Consider the following 23164-nt stretch of genomic DNA (forward strand, 5'->3'; position numbering starts at 1 on the left):
GCGTAGGCATTCACACACACATGAGTCCAGAAAAATAATTTTCTTTACTATTCTTTAATACAAATCATTTTATACTCATTATATTTTATATGGAATCTCTGAAATCAGTACAAAAAATAGCACAGGAAAGTCTTTAGTCAAACAAGCACATTAGTGCAAGGGGTGTGCAAGTGCTATTTTACAGTATTTAAAATGCTTCAATTTTAGCTAACAAAAACGTAAGGGGGGAAATGACACCAAAGCAGCAGTGCTCCTGACATCACAAGCAATACCACATTAACACACACACGCACACATACATACACAGAGATGTATACAAACTATTGTCACGCAATAAAAAAAACAAAAAAAACATGATGGCAACTACACTCCCTCTGCTGTTACCAACAGCTGCTTTATCTATGGATGATGATGACAAACTGATAATTAATCTGAGGAAGACAAGTGTCTCTTGGATACAAAAAGGTACAAAGGAACAGTGTTTGCATAGTATCAGGAGGATCAGAAACGTACAAACATACACATACAAGCATACCACCTTAACCACTCATGCACACTCAGACATCATCATTGTACAAAGTTCCAGTCAATACATGATAATAAATACTTCACTCACTCATTCACACTTTGCTAAATAGCATCGCACCACCTCTGAAATACCTGACACAAGACACCAATGTTTTCTGCCCTTCTTCACCACAACATTCATGGCAGGTGAAGTATGTTCTTTCCATAGTGTCAGGCTATTTACAACAGAATAATAACATCTCTATCACACAGCAGGATTCCAGGAAAAAGAAAAAGAAAAAACAACAACACCCTATTGTCTTGAAGAAAATAAAAACTCACATAACCAACAAACAAAAACAAATTGCTTTTGAGCCAACAAAGGTATTGATCTTCACCCCCCCCCCAATCCCCCCCCCCCCGGCCCCCCTACCCCACCCCCACACACACCCTCTTTCATGCTACCTGCACTCTGACAAACATACATACTACCAACATCTGTCCGCTTCAGCAAGTCTGTTTCGGGAAAGATGGGAGTACCATCTGTCCAGTCGGGGTATATGTGTTATCATTATTATCATCATTATCATATTTGTCATTCTTATTATCATTATTAATATTATTATTAACATCATTATTACTGATACATATATAACGTCTGTCTTAAGGCTACTACTTTTGTAGACAACTAACTCATCTTCAACAGATCACTAATGTCACTACTTCACTAGTCAACTAACTTGATGACTAACATGGAATAGGAGTGGCTTAGAATGTCAACAATTTACTAGTCAACTAACCAAATGACCAACATACTAACTACAACTAACTTGATGACTAACACAAAGTGGGAGTGGCATAGAAAAGTCTCTATTTACTTGACAACTAACTCATTTCCCCACTTTGATAGCTCTGCACCTTCATTACAGTATGACACTGTTCACAGTTTGATTTTAAGCAGACACTTTACATCCAGTCTTCTCCAAGGACCAGCCAGAGCAGAAAGCACTACTGGTTCATGATGATCAGGTTCACTGGGAGCACCAGATCCAACACCAATGTTGTGTCAGTCTCATAAAGGATGCAGCTTTTCTCCTTTTGTTTTTTTGTTTTTCAAATGCATAAGCATTTCATTCTGAAACACATTAATTTATACAAAACCAAACCAAAAAGTTGCAGTTAAAAAAAAGAAGTATTTCTTTAATTAATAAACATGAACAAGATACATATTTATTTGCTGAAAAAATATTTTACAACATAAGACATAATTAGCCGAACAGTTAATTGTCTATAATCATTAAGTAACTAAATCAAGCAAAACTGTCAAACAATACAAGCTATGGTATCCAAATCAAGCCATACCACTAGTTCCACCTTTTATATAATCTTTTGCTCATTCATTTTCATTGGTTTCACATAGACAAATTCAATCCAACTTAACCTGCTCACAGATTGTACAGACATGGGCAGAACTCTGTAGACACCAGATTTAATGAAGTGCACTGTACTCAATTGTGGGAGATAAGCTGTGGTCGACAACTGTGGAAGATAAGCTGAGGTCGACAGCCCGAAACATTAAAGACCCCAAATCAGTGAGAAACAACTCATGTTCTATATTCAGATATGTTATCATTAAGATAATCAATACTGGTCACTGAAGCATTGAGGCAGTTTACTGGTAAACATACAGATGAGGTAAATAAGTATGACACTCTATGTTTCGCACAGTGCAAAGACAGAACGTTTCACAAGAACTGAGGTCATCAAACTTGCATGTGATAGACTTCCAGTCACAATCTAACCCACTACTAGTCATGGTACTTATGAATGTTTGGCACCTTTGGAGACCCAACACTTTTCTTTCTTCCTAAACAAACAACAACCAAGTCTGTACTGGCCCAGGCGTTCATGATCCACACACAAAAGATATCACAGCTGATTGATTAATTAAGTGTTACATGTGCCAGCTACAATGCAGAGCCCAGTTGGTCTGACAGCACTTTGGCACGAGTCACAAGCTTCTCGCAGGACAATCGCTGGCTGGAGACTAATGTCTGGAGGGCACTGATTTCCTCCTGCATCTGTGAAAGACAAAATAATCTCTTCTGAGATGGCTGGCCACAGTGTTCAAATGTCATGTCTGAGAAAAGGACACACCCACACCCATACATATCTGTGTGTGTGTGTAGGTGTGTGTGTGTGTGTGTGTGTGTGTGTGTGTGTATACATACATATATATATATATATATATATATATATATATATATATAATTGAAACAAAGAAACAAACAAAACGGGAGAAAGATAAAGGAATTTTGTTAAAAACAACAACAACAACAACAAAAACATTCAACAAAAAAAAACCCAAAAAAACGAAAGGACATACAAGTGTCACTCATGAAAGATTAAAAGATCACCCAATGGAAGTCTTTAGCTGTATGGTACTTTCATACACACTGTCACTCCACTAAGAATCATACATTTTTGTTGTGAAAAAATACTTTGTACTGACCAACACAGCAGCACCTTCATCACCTCAATCATTCATCATTAAGATATAAAAAAAGAAATTGTGCCAAATTCTGAGGCACAAAAAAAGCACTGGTGACAAGATAGGGCCTTTCTGTCATAATAAAGGACAAAAGACATTGTTTTCTCGCCAGTCATTTCCATCACACCAGACTCTCAGGTCATGTATCTGTAGTCTAGATTTTCAAGTGCATATCCTCCTACTCTCTCATCTGCTTATGTGTGCCCCCCCCCCTAGTGAAAAACCTGACTTACAGAGTGCAGTTCCTCAGTCACTTGGGAAGCATCAGCATCTGATGGGTCTGACTGTTGTTGCAACCAAGTCGATAGCTGCTTCTGTTGCCGTTCAAGATGTCTGAAACAGAATGGGAAAAAAAAAGTAGTATACAGAGAGATGTCACACAACTTGCATGTGTGTGTGTGTGTGTGTGTGTGTGTGTGTGTGTGTGTGTGTGTGTGTGTGTGTGTGTGTGTGTGTTTGAATGATAAAAGTACAACTGACATGCACAGCTTTCAGCACTCAATGCTTTCACAGTTCAGACCTCATTAACAAAGACAGATGTCCTTTTCTAACCCTCAAGTTCTTTCTTAAACTTCCTCATGCCCTTTGGTGCTCTTAATAAAATCATTTAAACCTGGCCTGAAAATTGATCTATCATAATACTGCAGAGGCTGTTCTTTTATATTTGTGCAGTATGTAAACATGCGTGCACGCGCGCGCACGTGTGTGTGTGTGTGTGTGTGTGTGTGTGTATGTGAGCAAATGTGCATGTGTATGAGTGAGTTGGAAACAGAGGGAAAGCAAGGAATGCAGAGCCTGCGCACACATGTACCTGTGTGGACAGAATGTGTTCAGTAAAGCAATATGACCAAATTAATCATCAAGATAGAAATCCTGTATAAACATTTCTTATTTTCATCTTCTGAGATTACAGTATAAATGTATATTTCTATGATTCCATCACTGAGATTAATGTCAGCAGAAAACATGTGGGGATAGGGCGCTCTACTGGGATAGGGCGCTCTTCTCCTGGTGACTGGACACATTTTGTAGACAGGCAAATTTATGGGTGTTTACCATTTTATCAGTTTATCAGCAAACATGTCAATAATTTTCCTTTTAGAGATACCCAAGTATTCTTGTACCTTGTAGAGCAGGTCACAGCAGGTAACTCACCTCAGCTTTTTCTTCTGTTCCTTGAAGTGGAGCAAGCGATCCCGGATGCTTCTGAGCTCCTCGGCAGGGGAGGGTGTCTTGGGACTGGCAAAGGTGACCGTGCCACGACTGCGGGCAGTGTTGAGAGGAGACACATCAGCGTCACTGTCCGCCCCCTTCACCAGCAGAATCCCTTGCAGTTTCTCCCCTTCCCTGTCCCTGGCTGAGCCTCCACCCCCGCTCTTCCTTGGGCTGCGGGGAGTACATGGGGTGGTCTTTGGCGCCACCCCTTTGGCATAAGAGGAAGCTGGGTCATGAACTCTCTGAACCTCCAGTGGGAAATCTGTCCCATCTCTCCTCTTCATGAAATCTTCCGGCTTCATGAGAACAAGTGGCGAAATGTGAGACGCAGCACCAGACTGAGGATGTTTTACAGTTCCTGAAGAGACAGAAACAGGGGGGGTGTCGTTGGAAGCGGGATGAGTCAAGTTACCGCCCAGAATTTCTCCGTCCGAGGATCGGAAACCTTCTGCTGATACTTTGTCGCTGTCGCTGACAAGTTCACTGCGCTGTATCTCCTCCAGCACACCATGCGTGCTGATCGGCGAGGACTGGAGCAAGGGATTGCCCGGCGGCTGTGACCTCTGGGAGGTTGGGGTCACGTACTGAGGAGACACGGAACTTGTGGTGGTCGCTCGTGCCATGGAGTCTGTGTCAGCCGAGTTGGAGAACTGCAGAGGATGGAGGAAATGATGCCCGGTCGGGGTGGAACTGGACCCGGTCTTGACCTCACAGGACAGGGACGCTGCCAGAGCCTTGCTGGCTGTGGAAGTGGCCTCCTCCACCCCAAAGTGGCCGCCGTCTGGGTGCACATGTCCCTGGTATTCGTCGTCTGTGTCTGTTGTGGTGAGGGAATGGGAGTGTGGATCCACACTGCACAGCAGAACAAATGTTACAACATACCACCCAGCTGTCCATGTCACAAACACACCTAGCTGGATAACAGCATGATCACATGATCACTTCCTCAGTGAGACTGCTTCTCCAGCTTTAACTCCTTGACTACTGCTGACAGGTATACGTGTCAGTGAAGGCCGTCCCCTCATCAATGTGAAAAGCACCTTACAGGTCATTGTGTCAGTTATCTTTCTTCCACTTGGGATGGCATTACTTGTGCTCAGCAAAATCAATGACACTACTGATGACTATACAAAAAGTAGTGGCTGCACTTCATGCTCACGCCGCACTGATGTCGTTTCACCAATGTTTAGCAGTCAAGGGGTTAAGGTTCTATCTGCCAGAGCCATGCAAGTTAACACAAACATTTCTTTTTGAGATCTGTTACATACATCTCCAGACTCCTGTATACTTCATTAGTGTGAATGATTCATGTATATCTCAAGACTCAAGAATATTTCGTTATCTTGCATGAAAATCTCGCATATCATTTATCAAAGTATCGCCATAAACATCCACTATCATCAGGGTCCCATCCTGCCTCCTGCTCCAAACCTCTTTTCTCTTCACTGATAACAAAAGCAGTGTGTGCAGCAGTTTACCAGGAAGTATTCACAGCACTAACCACTGCTGGGCACCAGCCAGAAGGCCAGCTCTCTGCAAGGACTCCACAAGGAAGGCCGGGTGACGAGGCTTCGGCCGTGCTCTTCTGCCTGCATCCTCCATCCTGCAGAACAACACACAACATCCTGCAGAACAACACACAACATCCTGTAGAACAACACACAACACCCTGCAGAACAACACACAACATCATCAACATCTGCATGCATCATGCAGAACAATACACAATATCCTGTAGAACAACACACAACATCATCATCACCTTCCTGCATCCTCCATCCTGCAGAACAGCACACAACATCCTGCACAACAACACACAACATCCTGCAAAACAGCACACAACATCCTGCAGAACAACACACAACATCCTGCACAACACACAGCAACCTGCACAACACACAACATCCTGTAGAACAACACACACAACATACTGCACAACACACAACATCCTGTAGAACAACACACAACATCCTGCAGAACAGCACACAACATCCTGTAGACACAACATCCTGTAGAACAGCACACACCATCCTGTAGAACAACACACAACATCCTGTAGAACGACACACAATATCCTCAGCACCTTCTGCCCACATCCTCTATCCCTCAGAACAACACACAACATCTTGACCACTGAGGAAAAATAGCCAGAATACAGTATTATCTCCATAAGAGGAAATCACATGTGGTGTATGCTACACATACAATGCATGAGAATCATAGTCATTCATTGTGAATAGAGAAGACATAAAATGCTTAAATGCTAAGTTGACATAAACCTCATATACAATCATCCCGATCACACACTTTAAATAATCACAGTAAGAGAATAGGCATAAATTATACTCTACAAATCAAACACAGACATACATGATGAACACCAAACTATTCATCAGTATCTAAAATTTATACACTGTATAGAATACATACATATATATATGCATGCAGACACACAGGAACACACACACCCACACATAAGAACTAATTAACCTTTTAGAAATTGATCTGATTTGGGTATAAAAATGGTCATGATTGATTAACTAAGAACTGAAGTGACTGGAGTATAAAACTGTTTGGGGTTCTAAGAGTTTCCAGTTTGGGAAATCAAATGTGTTTCCCTGAAGGTAAACAGGTTTCATGAGAAATTTGCTTCACAATTCCTTTTTTTCTTCTCCCCCCTCCCCCCCGAGTCCATTGCGACAATGGCCATACTGGCCCCTGCATCAAATTTATCCTGATCCTGATCATATGATATGGTACACCTGACAGATATGCATCTCCTTCACAAACCATACAGCAGTCAAAGCACTGTCTGTAGCCATTACACACTCCTTCCAGTCGCTGACAGCTCTTTCACAAACCATACTTCTTTTTCTGCATTCATGGACAGCAACTTCCATGTTCACTCGTATGTATGAGTAGGCTTCAACATGTATGACCATATTAGCATACACTGTTTTGGGGGGATGTGCATGCTGCGGACACTACACAAAAGTCAAAGCACTGTCTGTCATCTCCTTCATGAAACATACAGCAGTCTAAGCACTGTCAGTCACACTCTCACACACACCTTCCAGCTCCTGACAGCTCTCTCCCCAAGGCAGAGACCATCAATAGCCTGGCCGGCGATGCAGCCAGTGTCGGTGATGGGGGGTTCTTCGGCTTCAAAGCCGTCACCATCCCTCCGTCCCCTGCACCAGCCTCCAGTGCTGCGGCTCTGGGCATGGACCACTGGAGGACAGGTGGAGGATGAGCGGTCCGGGATGATAGATGCTCGTCGGGCTGAAGACGTGACATCGCTCGCTTTGCTGCCCACAGCTTCCAGTGCACCACACAGCGACGTACACGTTGCAGGGTTGTGGATGCTGTCTGCGAAAACCGAGGGTGGGAACAAGTTAACACTGCGCTCTTCCAATGCAAGCAAAGTTTTGAAGTCAGTGAAAGTCGATAGTGGAAACAATGCTGTGCTCTTCCAATGCAAACAAAGTTTTGAAGTCAGTGAAAGTCGATAGTGGAAACAAGTTAACACTGCGCTCTTCCAATGCGAGCAAAGTTTTGAAGTCAGTGAAAGTCGATAGTGGAAACAAGTTAACACTGTGCTCTTCCAATGCAAGGAAAGTCATGATGTCTGTGAAAGTAGATAGTGGAAACAACATAACATCGTGTTCTTCCAAAAAGATAAAAGGATACTGATGATAATTTACAGGTCTTGCCTCATGAAGTCAGTAATGAACAAAAGTGTCAATATGTTACATTTGAAAATTTTGTGGAACAAGTTATTCTGGAGGGTATGGCTACAGTCAAAAACTATTTTCATCTCTCAAACAGAATAATCGGTTTAAGATGTTTTCAAGACATTACATTATTAGCATCACAATCCATAGCAACAGAACATGAATGAAATTAGCAGATTCAAACTGCATAATCCAGCCACATAAATATGTACTATCAAAATGCAAACAGATGTTGGGATTTTTCCGTAACACTCAGCCCAGTCTCCAACAATCAAAATTCTTTATCATCATCATAAAAGGGGAAATAGTATAATTTTTCATCATCATAATCAGTATTTATCAATACTTACATTCTATAATGTTGCTCTGCATTATGAATGCAAAACTATGCAATGCAATGCAAAAACATCAAACACAGGCACACCCATCCACACACACACTGATACAAACATTTATCAATGCATCAACTCACACTCACATTTATCTATGCACACAAACACACACACTTCAACACACACACACACAGACACAAACATTTATCAATGCATAAACACACATTCACATTTATCGATGTACACACATAGACACATATGCAAACCACCACCCCCACACACATGCGTTTCACATGCATGTACCACCTCCACACAAAATGCCTAACTCCTCACACCTCCCAACACACATGCAACACAATGCGTAACAGCCAGACCATTGACAGACAGAAACAGAAGCACTAAAAATGCAATGTGATGTGACAAGTTATAGTACAGGAATGTGTGTATGTATATCTGTCTGTCTGTCTATCCATCTTTCTATACTTTATTTTTTTTCTTAGACTTTACATATTGAACTAATGCCTGCAATAGTTTAGATGAACCTTGTTTTCATTTTGTGCAACATCCAATTTTTTTCTCTCTTGTTTTGCTTTATGTGTAATAAAAACAGAAATAAAAACGTTAATTGAAAACCACAAAAAATCCCCAGGAGCAATATAACCAAACATGACATCTAATAAGGAAATTCCAACCAGACAGTAACCATCCAATGGAATCACCCACCTCCAGTTGCTGCTGGGTGGCCCGAGTCATCCTGGACTCAGCCAGGGCCCCAGCCACCTTCAGCCACTGCGAGGCTCCCTGCCTCACCAGACGTGCACGCCGAGTCTCCATGGCAGTCACCATCCTCTGCCGCTTGTGCTTGCTGCTCTCCTTGTACATAAACCACGCTTGAAGCACCTGCAATGCAAAACATGTTGCTTATTGCCCAGCCGACTCCAAAGGGGCTATTTCAGGGCTGAAAACACCTTCAAGATAGATGTGGATAAATGAGATGTCAAGAACAAAGCCCGTTCATTTCTGCTCCCTCCAAGGTTCCACACCTCATCTGACATTGTTGCTTATTGTCCAGCCAACCGCACAGGGCCATATCAGGACTGCCCAACTAAAAATAAAGAATATAAAAACAATCCTCAGTAAATACAAAACTACTCCACAACCTCGACTGAAACATACACGAGTGGTGTTAACAGATCACCAATAACAGTGCTGCGTTGTGTTCCATTCTGTAGTGATTTGAATTTCTTTCCTTCTGGCAGCTGATTTCTCCGTAAGAAACTCGGCTTCTTTCGCCACAGTGCAGCATCACCCATTTCTCTTTTTTTCTCATCTGTATATCTTTTTGTTATCCTACTAAAGTGGATCTTTTTTTAATTTGTCACCCTACTAAAGTGGATTCTTCTACAGATGTTTGCCAGGGTAGGCTCATTTTGTTGCAGTGGGCTCATGCATAGGTGGTAAGCACATGACACATACAAGATTTAAGTTTAATCACCAGAACTGTAAGACCAGCACCAAGTATCCACTCAAGGTCTAGGTCAGGGAATAAAAACCCAGGGCTGGGTGGCAAAAGCGACTTTAGTGGAGCCAAGTTTGCTTAACTTTAAGAATCTTCCTCAAAGTCAATGCTAATTCCACAGACTTCCGAAAACTTCTAACGCTAAGCAAACTTAGCACTTGGGTCCATGCATGAGTTAAAAACCCGAAGCCTTCACTTTCGAGTCAGACCCTGGACCTCCATTCTAGTATAAAGTCCAGTGAACGGATTGATGTGACAAGCACAGCTGAGCTGATAAAACATGCAGTCGGGAGAACTACACAACAACTGTCACATGCTGTTACTTTTCAGGCTGGACCATTGCAAGGTGCCCTGGTGTAACAGCCAAAAACTACCCCCTGCTGGAATGACAACCATGGTAATTTGTGGCTGGTCAAGATCAACCCTCAACCCCACACCCTGCCTCCCAAAAAGCCCCATTGTTGGAAACTGTCCCCTTTCTATAAGGTTTAATCCAGCTGTTGAAAAATGAATGGGTGGGGGGGCGGTCAGTCTGGGCTAGCCTTTACAAACCTTCCCCACCCTCCACTGCTCCTTTGCATTGTTAGTTTCCACTGTGAGTTCTGCTTTGCTAGACTGTGCCGATTCTAACTGGGCCAAGTTTACCACCTAGGGTCATTTCAATCAAGCCCAGAATGACCCCCATATCCATCAAAAGGGGGCAGGGGTAAAATCAAACTATGTGAGGTCAATTCTGAATATTTGAAATCTATACCCTGGAGGTCCTTCCAGGCTTTGACTACACAGACCCCAGCATTAACCTGGACTAGCCCGATTTTACTACAGGGGTGTGGGGGTGGGGTTAAAAATCACCCCCCACCCCCTTCACACAAACACACCCACACCCACCTTCCTCTGCAGAACCAGACTCCAGTGCCAGAGGGCCAGGCCACTCTTGTCCCTCTCCTCCAGCCAGTCGGCCAGTCTCTGCTTCCACAGCAGGTAGTACCGTGCCGTCAGCACCACCGACTGGAACGTCGCGCACTGACGCTGCAGCAACTGCACAAGGAAAGAACGAAAGACTTTTCTTTTTTTTTTTTTTCTTTTTTAAACTTTGAGACAGGTACACTGTTGGAGTCACTGCAGGAAAAAAAACAAAAACAAGTTCACAATGTTTTGCTCCACAAGAATGCTGGAGAGACAAACATTTGTGTCATAAAAATAGATCAATCACAAAAAAAGCATGGTGAGAGGTAAGTTTTTGTTGTAGATTTAGATTTTTGTTGTTGTTGTCTGTTTGCTTTTGTTTTGGATGTCTTGGGTTTTGTTTTTTGGGTGGTGGTGATGGTGGGGCAGCTTTTTAAAAAATTTTTATTTTTTAATTTTTAATTTTTTAATTTTTTTTCTCCTTGTTCATTTGCTTGTTTTTAAAGATGAACATTCTCAAAATGTTCCAGGCATTTCCCATGAAGAACTGGACACAGTCGTGAAACTGTAAGAAAGTGAGTCATGGAGTGAAAGAGTAATCAGCTTTAGAAGATGTCTGTGGTCTGTTTCAATACACCATGCACACACTAAAACTAAGAGAACAAGACAAGAAATTGTAATGTCACAGGCCTACAGCCCCAATCAAAATAAATGAACCGCACATGAGGAACACAAAACAATGTGGCATGAGGCAAAAACTGTGAAGTAATTCACAGATTAGAGGAGATTAATATTTGATGCTATGACACAATTTCAAAACAAAATCCTACCATTTATTGATTTGATGGCACAGGCGATGTATTTAGCAATATAAAAAATGTGATCATCTTTCTTCAGGTCTAACACCATCACAAACAGAGGGTGCACAATCTTGTCTATATAAGGAAGGTATTTCTTTCAAAGTGTGGAATAAACTGGACAGTAAAATAAAAAGGGAGATTCATCTTCCAGCAGATTTGGACAGAATGGACATTCTTTGCACAACATTGTGAGCACACCAGCACCAAAACTGAGAGAAAGACAGAGAACAAGAACCTGTTTGCGTATGGCGTCAGAGTGGTAGGCCTGCCAGCAGCGAATGGCTGTTGTCAGGAGGTTGTGGTGGTAGTGGATGGTGGCCCGCTCTTCCTTCAGCCTCTGCACCATAGTCCTGTCCCTGGCCCTCTGCCAGCTGTGAAGGTAGATGCGCAGCGTACCTGCACACATGGTCAGTGGCTGACAGATGATGTTCGTGTCAAATGATCAGCACAGGGGGTAATGGGAACACTAGGCAGACGCACTGTGTGCATGCACACACATGGTCAGTGGCTGACAGATGATGTTTGTGTCAAGTGATCAGTACTGGGTCCAGAGGGAACTCTAGATAGAAGTGAAGTGTACCTGCACACAAGGTCAGTGGCTGACATATGATGTCTGCATTAAGTGATAGGCACACTGGGCACAGGGAACACTAGGCAGACATGCAGTGTACCTGCACACATTGTCAGTTGCTGACAGGCGATGTTTATGTTAAGTGATCGGCAAAGCAGGTTAGAGAGAACGCTAAGTAGACATGATGTATACCTCTGCTTGTTGTCAGTGGCTGACAGGTGATTTTTGTAATATGCGATCAGCCCAGGGGACAAAAATTTGCAATTTTTTCCCTGATTTTGTCAAACAGATCTGCAGATGCATCACAAAAGCTGTCGTCAGTGACATCACACCTAAGTGTCTCTCCACCACCCCCATTTTCTCCCTGAATTTGCACAGATCTCTGGAATGTCCTTTGGGGCTTTTCAAAAGACACTGTCTGTATATGGTCACAAAACTGGAATGAAGCTTACAAAAGCTAGACAAGAAATGTACTAAGCCTATCTTATTTCATATGTACATGGGGAAGTCACATTCAACTGACAGATGCGCCATTTTATTTTGTTTTGTTTTGTTTTTTTAAATGAAAATAAAAGTGCTTTTACATGTTTCTGCATAGGTGTCACATCCCTGAAAGGAGAAAGACATAAAACTGAAGACTACTACACAAAAACACATCACAAACACAAATGTGACAAACATCAACATGTACAGGCTACAGAAAGATACGGAGCTTCCAAACCAAAACAGAAACCCAAGGAAAAAATCATTCTGAGTACCGCATGTGTGTATGAATCAGAATGACATTTCAAAACACAATACACTTTCTCATGTATTCATTTTGTCTGTCTATTCATTCATTTGTTTCGTTATTTCATCATTTCTTTTCAACAACCTACCCGCTGTTCGTTTTATAAACCACCTGAATCACGATCAGCTAAACAGTCACTCAAGGCACTTGCCTTTCACTGCCTTTTTCAGTCCTTCACTCAGATCCTTCACAGCAAATCAAACAACATTCCTTTCCAAGCAGTCTCTACAGAATTAAGACATTCCTTTCCATATCTGTATTCCATAGTTCAAGATCTATTTCTTCCACACATGCTTGTGCATGTGTGTGCGCATGCATGAGCAGAAGTGTGTGTGAATGTGTGTATGCGACATGTTATTGCAAAGAACTTTAAGAGGTTTGAAAGGGTATATAAATGTACTATTATTACTTGCACATATGAGTATGCAAAGCCTTTAGGATGTTTGAAAGGGCATATAAATGAACTTTTATTACTTACACGATCTAAGATGCTCCTTGGTCTCCTCAACCAGCCCCTGTGTCTGTGACTTTTTGTAGGCGTGGACCGCAGCAAACCTGTGCCATGTCTGCAATACCTGCAAGTGCAGAACCGGCATCAAGTGTTGGAGCTGTCACTCAGTCACAAGTCATTGTTTCTGTTTGTCAACTGTATTGTTTTAACTTTTCTTATGTTCAACAAAAGGACAGAAAAGTAGAAAAATTGATCAAACTTAGCCGCAAATGTAGGACAGGTCAGGAAAACCAAGATGGCTGCCAGAAAAGAGGACGCTGCTTCTGCTAACGCAAGGGGGGTAACGACCAAGGGAGGCTATTTGCTGCAGCTTCTTTCGATTTCTCCACATAGCGAACTAGTAGTTTGGACAGGACAGGATTCCAGACCCCTACCGGAGTCTGCACCAGTGGGTCACAGTAAAATATGTGTAATTAAGTTTATGTTTATAATTCATGCCACAATGTTTGAATTTTTAACTGCAGAGACATCCATCACACAATTGGCATTTGTATATATGTGCATTATGACAGGGCTTAATTAAGACTTCCTGGCTGTCCTGTGGCGTTTACTGTATTTGTATTGTGACTTTTTCAAATAAAATACAGTCATCTTGAAAGCAGAGTACAGCAGCCAAAACAGTCAAAAGCATAAAAGAAACCAGTTTGAGTGGGAGGTACAGCCCACAAAACCCAAAAGAAGATAGCCAGACAGTCAAATAAGTTTAAACAGCTGTAAAAGAAGACAGTACTGTCAAATACACTGACTTAAATCTAACAGTATCTGTCACAGACTCTAAGAAACTGTACTGGAATGCATGAACTGTTTGCTTCTCATGCCCGTCAAATGGTTCCTGTCCTTTTCTTTCTCTCCTCCCCATTCTGACAATAATGCAGAGCGTCTGTGCAGGGTTCCAGGCCCCACCTTGGTGAGCAGATGTCTGTTGAAGTGCACAGCAGCTGCCTGGTCGTACCGTCTGTCCTCTTTCTGCTGCAGGCAGTTCTCCCGCCACGTCTCCATCGCCCACCTGTGGCAATCAGTAGGATCAGTTTTTCAGGAGTGTGTGTGTGTGTGTGTGTGTGTGTGTGTGTGTTGTGTGTGTGTGTGTGTGTATGTGAGTTTTGTGTGTGTGTGTGTGTGTGTGTTTTGTGTGTGTGTGTGTGTGTGCATGTCTTTGTGTATGTATGAATATGTGTGTATGTATGTGTGTGTGTGTGTGAAATTTAGTCTGTGTCTTTAACTATTTACATACACACAATAAAACTGGTTCTATTCCTTGACCATAAACACTTCAATGGCGTTTGTTATGTTAAAAAAGAAAAAAAAAGGGCTCTAATTTTCCCCCTAAAAATGTTAAAACAAGTGTCTGACACATGCTTGCTTTGGTCTTTATATGGAGCATATGTCAACACCTCTCTAACATGCTGTGCAAATTTCAAGACTTAACGCATCCGTGCATCCTGTGTGGTACTGAACGAGTTAAATCCCCCATCCTTCCACTTGCAATACAGGCATGCATCAGTTTCACACTGCTGTTCACACACACGTGTTGTTGACACAGTTCATTTATCAGTTGTTGTCATATTCAGCATTTTCTTTTGTCCATCTGTCTATAATCCCCCATGCCCTAAAAAGGGATGAAGGGAAATTAAATCTTGAAACTGGCATCTTGCTCCCGCACCTGAGTGTTTGCTGACACTTGACCTGGTACTTCACGTCGGTGGCAGCGGCGACGGACTTGCTGATAGTGACATATTTCTTCCAGGCCCCCATACTCTTGAGGCACAGTTTCTGGTGCAGGTGGCGATCAGCTCTCATCTGCAGCATGTGCTTTCTTCGCCGAAGGAGAACGTACTGTCAAAAAAAAAAAAAAGAAAAAAAAAAAAAGGTATTGTTCCATTATCAAAATCATAAGAAAAAAAATCAGTTTCTCTTTTACACTTAACTCATCCTCCTTTCATGATTAACTTATCTATGTACACAACTGCAGTAGAGAATGTCCGAAGGAGAAAGTATTGACAAAAAAAAAAGGTTTTGTTTCATTCTCCAAATCCTTTTTTCTTTCACACTTAACTCATACTCCCTTCATGATTAACTTGTCTATGTATACAACTGGTGTATAGAACATCTGTGCCAAAGGAGAACAAACTGACAAAAAAAGGTTTTGTTCCATTATGAAAATCAGTTTTCCTTTAACATCTAACTCAACCCACTTGGTTCGGTTATCTATCAATGAATAAAACTGGGGAAGAGAGTTTTCATGCCGAAGGAGAATATACCAAAAAAGTCATTTCTTCATTCTAAAACAAAAATCATTTTTTGTTTCACACTGAACTCATCCAATGTTTATGGTGATCTATCAATGCATACAAGTAAAAAAAAAAGAGAGAGCATTTGTCCAGACAGTAAAGTCAAAACAAAAAAATAAATCAAATCTAAATTTTTTTTCTTTCCAGCATTTATATCTGAGGATTTTGCTTATCAAGATAATAACACATACGTGTGTGTGTGTGTGTGTGTGTGTGTGCAATGAATGAATGATAACAGTGTTTTCTCACCTGTCTCCAAGCAGCCACAGTACGTTTCAACACAGCCAGGTAATGATGACGTCTAGACTTCACTTCATCTTCAGCTCTGATAAAACAAAGAATACACAACAAATTAACTGACAAATGCACAACTAACTACACAGATAAATAGTAGAATACACAACTTACTAAATGAATACATAATCAACTACATAAATATATATTTACAAACATAAATGTTTCTACATAAATGCTTACAAAGGAATGATTCTCTTAACTTCATAAATTCTTACAAACACAAATAAACTTTCATAATTTCCTACTACAAATGTATAAACAAGTTTATAAATACATAAATAGAATCAATAGCTGTATTTCATGAACTTGTGAAGAAAAACAGCCACCCAACCACCTCACAAATACCACCTGTCAAACTAAAATTCACTCTTAAGTTATATGTGACACAATAGACTTCAAAGTGTTTCAGACAGCTGAAGGAAGAGTATGATCTTGTATCTTATTCTCAACTCTAAGATTAGATACAACTCGTCTGTCTGTAACCTCACAGAAGTCTGCCCAAGACTCCACCTCAGTTCAGGCATCATTCCCAAGGAATACAACCGTGAACACAGGCATGGGCATAAACATAAACTATCCAAACAATGACAGGGAATACCCATAAACACACCAACTAAATAACTATCCAAACAATGACAGGGAATGCCCATAAAGGCACCAACTAAATAACTATCCAAACAATGACAGGGAATACCCATAAACACACCAACTAAATAACTGTCCAAAACAATGACAGTAATGCCCATAAACACACCAACTAAATAACTATCCAAACAATGACAGGGAATACCCATAAACACACAAACTAAATAACTATCCAAACAATGACAGGGAACACCCATAAACACACCAACTAAATAACTGTCCAAAACAATGACAGGGAATGCCCATAAACGCACTAACTAAATATCTATCCAAACAATAACAGGCAATACCCATAAACGCACCAACTAAATAACTATCCAAACAATGACAGGGAATGCCCATAAACGCACCAACTAAATAACTGTCCAAAACAATGACAGGGAATGCCCATAAACACACCAACTAAATAACTATCCAAACAATGACAGGGAATGCCCATAAACGCACCAACTAAATAACTATCCAAACAATGACAGGGAATGCTCATAAACACACCAACTAAAGAACTATCCAAACAATGACAGGGAATACCCATAAACGCACCAACTAAATAACTATCCAAACAATGACAGGGAATACCCATAAACACACCAACTAAATAACTATCCAAACAATGACAGGGAATGCCCATAAACACACCAACTAAATAACTGTCCAAAACAATGACAGGGAATGCCCACAAACGCACCAACTAAATAACTGTCCAAAACAATGACAGGGAATGCCCATAAACGCACCAACTAAATAACTATCCCAAGAATGACAGTAAAAATGGTTTTTCCCTCAAATTCATGCTTACCATGACCCACTGGTGCAGACTCCAACAGGGTTATGAATTCTGTCCTGTGCAAACTACAACTCTGCTCGTGCAGAGTGATCAAAAGTAACTGTGGCGAGTGACCTCCTTCAGTATTTACCTCCCTACTGCATGCCTATGCAGCACCCTCTTTTCTGGCAGTGACTCCAGCTGAGGACAATTTCACGCCATCATCACTTTCTCTGAGCCCAGCACACTCAGACACAGACACACACACATTTGTTTCAAACACTTACCCTTTCCTGAGTTGTCTGACATGTTCACACCAGGCCAGCAGATGAGAACGACACAGTGTGGACCTGTAGTGTTCATCAGCCTCGTCCTGAAAAGTGAAATATAGCAGAATATTCTTATTGCTAGTTTCTTATCATGGATACTTATATAGCGCCCATCTTCAGTCAGAGACCAAACTCTAAGCGCTTTACAAACTCAGAGTCCTTTGCAGGACAGGTTGCCCACCTGGGTAGAGCCGACTGACAAATACCTTCACACGCTCCTCATTTGTTTCCTGTGTCATTCTGTCAGGCTTCAGTCATGCACACTTACACACATGTATTTTGCTATTCTGTTCAAGCTATAAAAGTGGCGCTAGGTCTGAAATTCAACCACAATTTCTTTTTGTTGAATGATTTTCTTTTTCATACGTAAATGTATAAAATGGACAACACTTCTTATCTTCTTTGGAAATTCTTTAAAAAACAGAAACGCATTTTAATCATTTCAAGGAAGAGCTCTTCACAAATGCCAAGTAAAAATTTATTTTTTTTAAAGCAAAAAAAAAAAAGCATAAAATTTCAAATAATGGAGACATCACAATTCAAACAGGTTTGAACAGTAATCCATAAAGTAAAGGAACAACAAATTGTGTTATAAAATCACATGAAGCTGATGTAATAAATAATAACTCTCTTCTAAATTCTCTTTCTAAAGACATCCACAAAGTTTTCTCAATCCTTCACTGAGACTGCATTTCCATTTTCAATATTTCCCCCCCAAGCGAATTAAATCACTGAAAACACATTAAACGGAATGTGAAAAAAAAACACAGCCAGTATACTATGAATAAATGACTCTGAACAAACACTACCACCTGTAGGGTGTGGGAACAGAATGGGGTATTCCACCTCCTTGCAATGCAGCATGTAGTGAAACATATCAATATGTGCAATAGCAAATGCACCATGACTTGTAGTTGTCAAATGCAGCGAGAATCGAGAATCTGCAAGAACAGACATCTCTGACTCGTGATAGTTGGAAAGAAAAACAAACATCTTTGACTTGTGACTTCAGTCCTTCATAAAGTTTTACATCAGTAAATTATTAGGTAAGTTCTGTTTTGTTTTGTTCAACTGTTTTTGATGCTATTTGTGAATTCTTGTTGTTATACATGCATTTTGTGTGAAAAAAAAACCCCAGACAATGATAAAAAAAAATAAGTAATAATTTTTTTTTTTTTTAAAGCAAGAAAAAAAAAGCAGACAGAACCATACTTAAAAAAAAAAGAAGAAAAAAACCCCCAAAACCCACTACCTCCTTTTCTCTTTCCTGCTGCACCACAGTCAGAGCTGCCCTCCACCGATGGAAGAAGGACTGGACCAGAACCTCCTCTCGATGCAGGATTGCCTTCAAACAAACACACATACACCAGTCTAGCATTGACAATAAAGCATCTGCTCCTTCCACTAAACACACACACACATGCAGAGAAACATGCAAACCAACATCCGTCTAAAATCTTGTCACATCCGTGTCTCGTATGTCTCACAATGACTATTACCAGTAAGTGCACACACAACAGTACAGTAAAGATATGAAAGAATGTGCTCTCTTGACTGCACGGATGTGTGCAGACGCCTATAACCCAACATCGGTCCAGAAGTTTTATCACTTCCATGTCTAACTATGGTTATCACCGATAAGTATACCCGACAGTCACACCAACGCAAACACTTTCACTCTCTCATTTCTGTAACATTATACACATTATCTATGTTGAAGACATGACACAACAAATAAGAACTGAGGTAAAATGATCTCCCGTCATCCTCTCCCAAAAAAACCAGGACTCCAAAGTATTTAATAAAAACACATGGACACAGCACGCAAACACACACACACACGCATGCGCACACACACACACATATGCACACACCCACACTCACATCCACACACATGTGCATGCACAAACAATCACACAAATAACACAGCAAAAACCAAATAGTGAATTCCATCAAGACTGAGAACTTTTTGCAAAGCTTTCAATCCTCCTTCCCATACACAACACCATTCTTTTTTTATACACACAAAATAACCCTGTGATTTTAAGAGTAAAAACAAGCTAAATATGCCAAACTGCAAACACAAATAAACATACCATAGATAAATTAAAGTAAAAAAATAAAAAGAGACAAAACAGTGAGAAAAGCACACCTACCATGCGCTGCATAAGTCTGACATCTTTGCTGTGAGTGTAGGCCGTTTTCCAGGCAGAGAATGCAGTCAGCAGCACACTCTCTCTGTTGAGTGAAAGCAAAATCCTTTCAGTTTCAAGGTGTCAAAGTGTGTGGACTGATTCACATATCCTTCACCAAATCTACTTTGGAAAAACAAAAAAAAGGGGAGCAGATAAGTGACCTTTGTATAAACCCAATGCACTGGTCAGGCCTTTCTTCAGTACAATCTTAACCTGACCCAAAGAACTGTACCTGTAACAGCAACAAATTCATCAATACCCCTACCCTCTCAATAAAAAAAAATAATAGAAAAAGAAAAAGGGATGGTTATAAAAAAAAAAAAAGCCTAATTCACTGGTTTTTCACAGCCCTCCTTCTCTTTCTGTATAAGATTCTCTTTCTTCATCTACAGAGGGTGGAACAAACAGCTCACTCTCTCTCTCTCTCTCTACACACATATATATACATACATATATATATATTTCTTAATAATGAAAATAATAATGACAATAAGATTGATGCTCACATTTCCCAGACAGGAAACTTGTAGCATTCACAATAAAAGTTACATATACTTAAGTATATATGATTTCAACTTCTCTAATGTGGACATTTCCCTCATCCCCTGTTCTTGATCAACATCTTTTCCTTATCCCTTGATGAATTTGCTTCAAGCTGCTCCGCTTTCAAAGTTGACCAGACCTGCGAAATTCTGAAGCTTTCTGCTTGTTCAGTCGATGAGTTTTCATCATCTGTACAAAGACCCTCATGCGGAACAGGCAGTATGGGGCCATGCGCAGATAGTAGTGGGTGTCCGCTTTCACGTACTGAGCCTGGACAGCAAGTGAACAGAAAGAAAAATCAAATCAAATTTATTTTTAGCCCAGCCGTCTGCGAATGGGCTATTTCAGGGCTGATTACCTGTCAGTTGGAGTGGAGTGTTGGTCCAGAGCTAATGCATCCGCCTAGGAAGTGAAAGAATCTTAGCACAGTTGTTCAAATCCCATAGTCGCCAGTATTTTCTCCCCCTCCACTAAACCTTGAGTGGTGGTCTGGATGCTAGTCATTCAGTTGAGATGATAAACCAAGGTTAATGTGCGGCATGCACTTAGCGCACGTTAAAGAACCCATGGCAACAAAAGGGTTGTCCTTGGTAAAATTCTGTAGAAAAACCCACTCTGACAGGAAAACAAATAAAACTGCAGGCAGAAAAAAAACAACAACAAAATGGGTGGCGCGCTCTCAGTGTAGCAACACACTCTCCCTGGGGAGAGCAGCCAGATTTCACACAGAGATATCTGTTGTGACAATAAAGAGTAATACAATAATGCAATACAGTTCTTAAAATCATTTGAAAAGAACCAAAAAATAATGTTGAAAGGCCAAACAGAAAAAAAAGAAAACCATGTGCACAGCTGTTGCCATGAAAGTCCTTGCAAAATTTAGTTGATGAGATGGACATGAAAAATTTGCAGTACAACAAAAGCTGATGTGGTGTCAGTATTTTGTGAGTATATGTGAATGGGCATCTTTTAATCACTGGCAACAATCTCTAAAAAAAGCCGTGTCATTTCACAAAGAGAAATGTAACAAATACTTTGCTAAAAATGGTTGTATTAAACTGTCAGGAAACAACCAAAACTATACACCTGAAAACATTTCTCTGTTAGTTCAGTTATGAAAGATTTGCTCATCACAAACAGCAAAATATTCACAGATCACAGTTTATTGCCAATGATAAAATATCATGAATTAGTTGTGTTGTCACTCTGACGTGCTGTTACAAGACAAAGACAACACACACACACACACACACACACAACTGCTCACATCAAATAATCAATTCCATATTAAAAAAAACAAACCAAGAACAATGAAAACTGGTCTGGAACTGACAAAGAAGTTAAGATAGAAGGTAAAACAAACTCACTCATTTACTTTCTCTCTCTCTCTCTCTCTCTCTCTCTCTCTCTCACACACACACACACACACACACACGTCACCCTTTTCTGTTCAAACCTGTACTGATCAAAGATGTACTTACTTTCCGTCTGTCACGCCACTGTTTGTACAGCAGCAACTGTTGAAACCCTTTGCCCAGCAGCACTTGCCTGGAAAAGTTTACAAAAAAATAAAAACAAAAAAATATAAAAACCTTTAAAAAGATAAAAATGAGTTTGTAAATTAACTCTTTCAAACCCACAAACATGGAGTGAATGTACACAAATCCATGTAATAACTGTATGATATAAGCACATATCTGTCATCCTGTATATTAATGTACACAAATGAGCCTGTGCAGCTATGATGAACATCAGTGAGTTCAGAAGTTTTTTCAACAACTAGTAAATCTATGTTCCCAAAAGGAGGAGTTTGTATTATACTCCATGTTTGGTGTTTACATATACTTACCATGTCAAACTGATGCAAACTAGGCCTATGGTTTGCTCTGTTTGGCCAAATTTCGCGCGGCTAACAGTGAAAAGACGCCCCTCTTAGTCTGGCCCGCTCTTAGCCAATCAAACGCCTCTAACAGCTATAAGCGCTGAATCATTCCTTTGGCACATTTTCTGGAAAAATGTATTACCTATGTGGCTATACGTGCGTTTGTACACACTAAAATGTGTTTGTGTGTACATGTGTCCGTGCATGCATATGTGTGTGCGTGCAACAGTGTCCAAAAGCACTGGTGTCTATGGTTGACTCTGACAAGGAGCAAGATGTGTCAAGATCAGCGCTCACATCTATAATTCTAAGCAAACGCATGGCTCTTCTACATCTCTCTCCTGCGGCTGAAAGCAAGATAAACATGTGGGAGATGAGGCCACGCTGACTGTCCAACATTCCCTCCCCCTGACAATCATTCAGATCTGAGCAGACACACACCTGTAGTGCTTCCTGGCCTTTGCAGTCAGCAGATGTTGTCGGTCTTCCTCCCGTTCCTCCATCTGGTCCTGCCACACGGCAAAGACCCATCGCTCCGTCTGCACACAGTGGCAAAGCTTTATCTGTCCAGTTTCTTTCTTCACACTATCAAAGAACCTGTTAGTAAACAAATGTACAAATAATCAAGAATCTTGGAACCAATTATTTGCCACTCAAATCATCAAAATTCCCCATATTTTCTTAACTTTCAACAATGCTCATTATGTTGGCCAGTACACTGCT

At 40.8% G+C, this 23164-nt stretch overlaps 1 protein-coding gene across 1 annotated transcript in view; it reads right to left on the minus strand.

The window, feature by feature from the left end:
- Positions 1-967: 967 nt before the first annotated feature.
- Positions 968-23164, minus strand: part of LOC143274771 (uncharacterized) — a 32770-nt gene continuing 10573 nt past the window's right edge. Inside the window, exons 12-29 of the mRNA XM_076578697.1 lie at positions 22883-22980; positions 22041-22107; positions 20699-20829; positions 19978-20059; positions 19074-19166; positions 17780-17865; positions 16034-16109; positions 15157-15329; positions 14400-14502; positions 13464-13560; positions 11860-12020; positions 10747-10896; positions 9063-9239; positions 7344-7642; positions 5775-5876; positions 4214-5125; positions 3292-3391; positions 968-2588 (exon numbers count right to left, since the gene is read on the minus strand). Coding sequence (XP_076434812.1) covers positions 2475-2588; positions 3292-3391; positions 4214-5125; positions 5775-5876; positions 7344-7642; positions 9063-9239; positions 10747-10896; positions 11860-12020; positions 13464-13560; positions 14400-14502; positions 15157-15329; positions 16034-16109; positions 17780-17865; positions 19074-19166; positions 19978-20059; positions 20699-20829; positions 22041-22107; positions 22883-22980 — 3021 coding nt within the window. The 3' untranslated portion in view covers positions 968-2474. The remainder of the gene's footprint in view (positions 2589-3291; positions 3392-4213; positions 5126-5774; positions 5877-7343; positions 7643-9062; positions 9240-10746; positions 10897-11859; positions 12021-13463; positions 13561-14399; positions 14503-15156; positions 15330-16033; positions 16110-17779; positions 17866-19073; positions 19167-19977; positions 20060-20698; positions 20830-22040; positions 22108-22882; positions 22981-23164) is intronic.

The sequence above is a fragment of the Babylonia areolata genome, chromosome 2, assembly GCF_041734735.1.
Source record: "Babylonia areolata isolate BAREFJ2019XMU chromosome 2, ASM4173473v1, whole genome shotgun sequence".
Classification (NCBI taxonomy): Eukaryota; Metazoa; Mollusca; class Gastropoda; order Neogastropoda; family Buccinidae; genus Babylonia; species Babylonia areolata.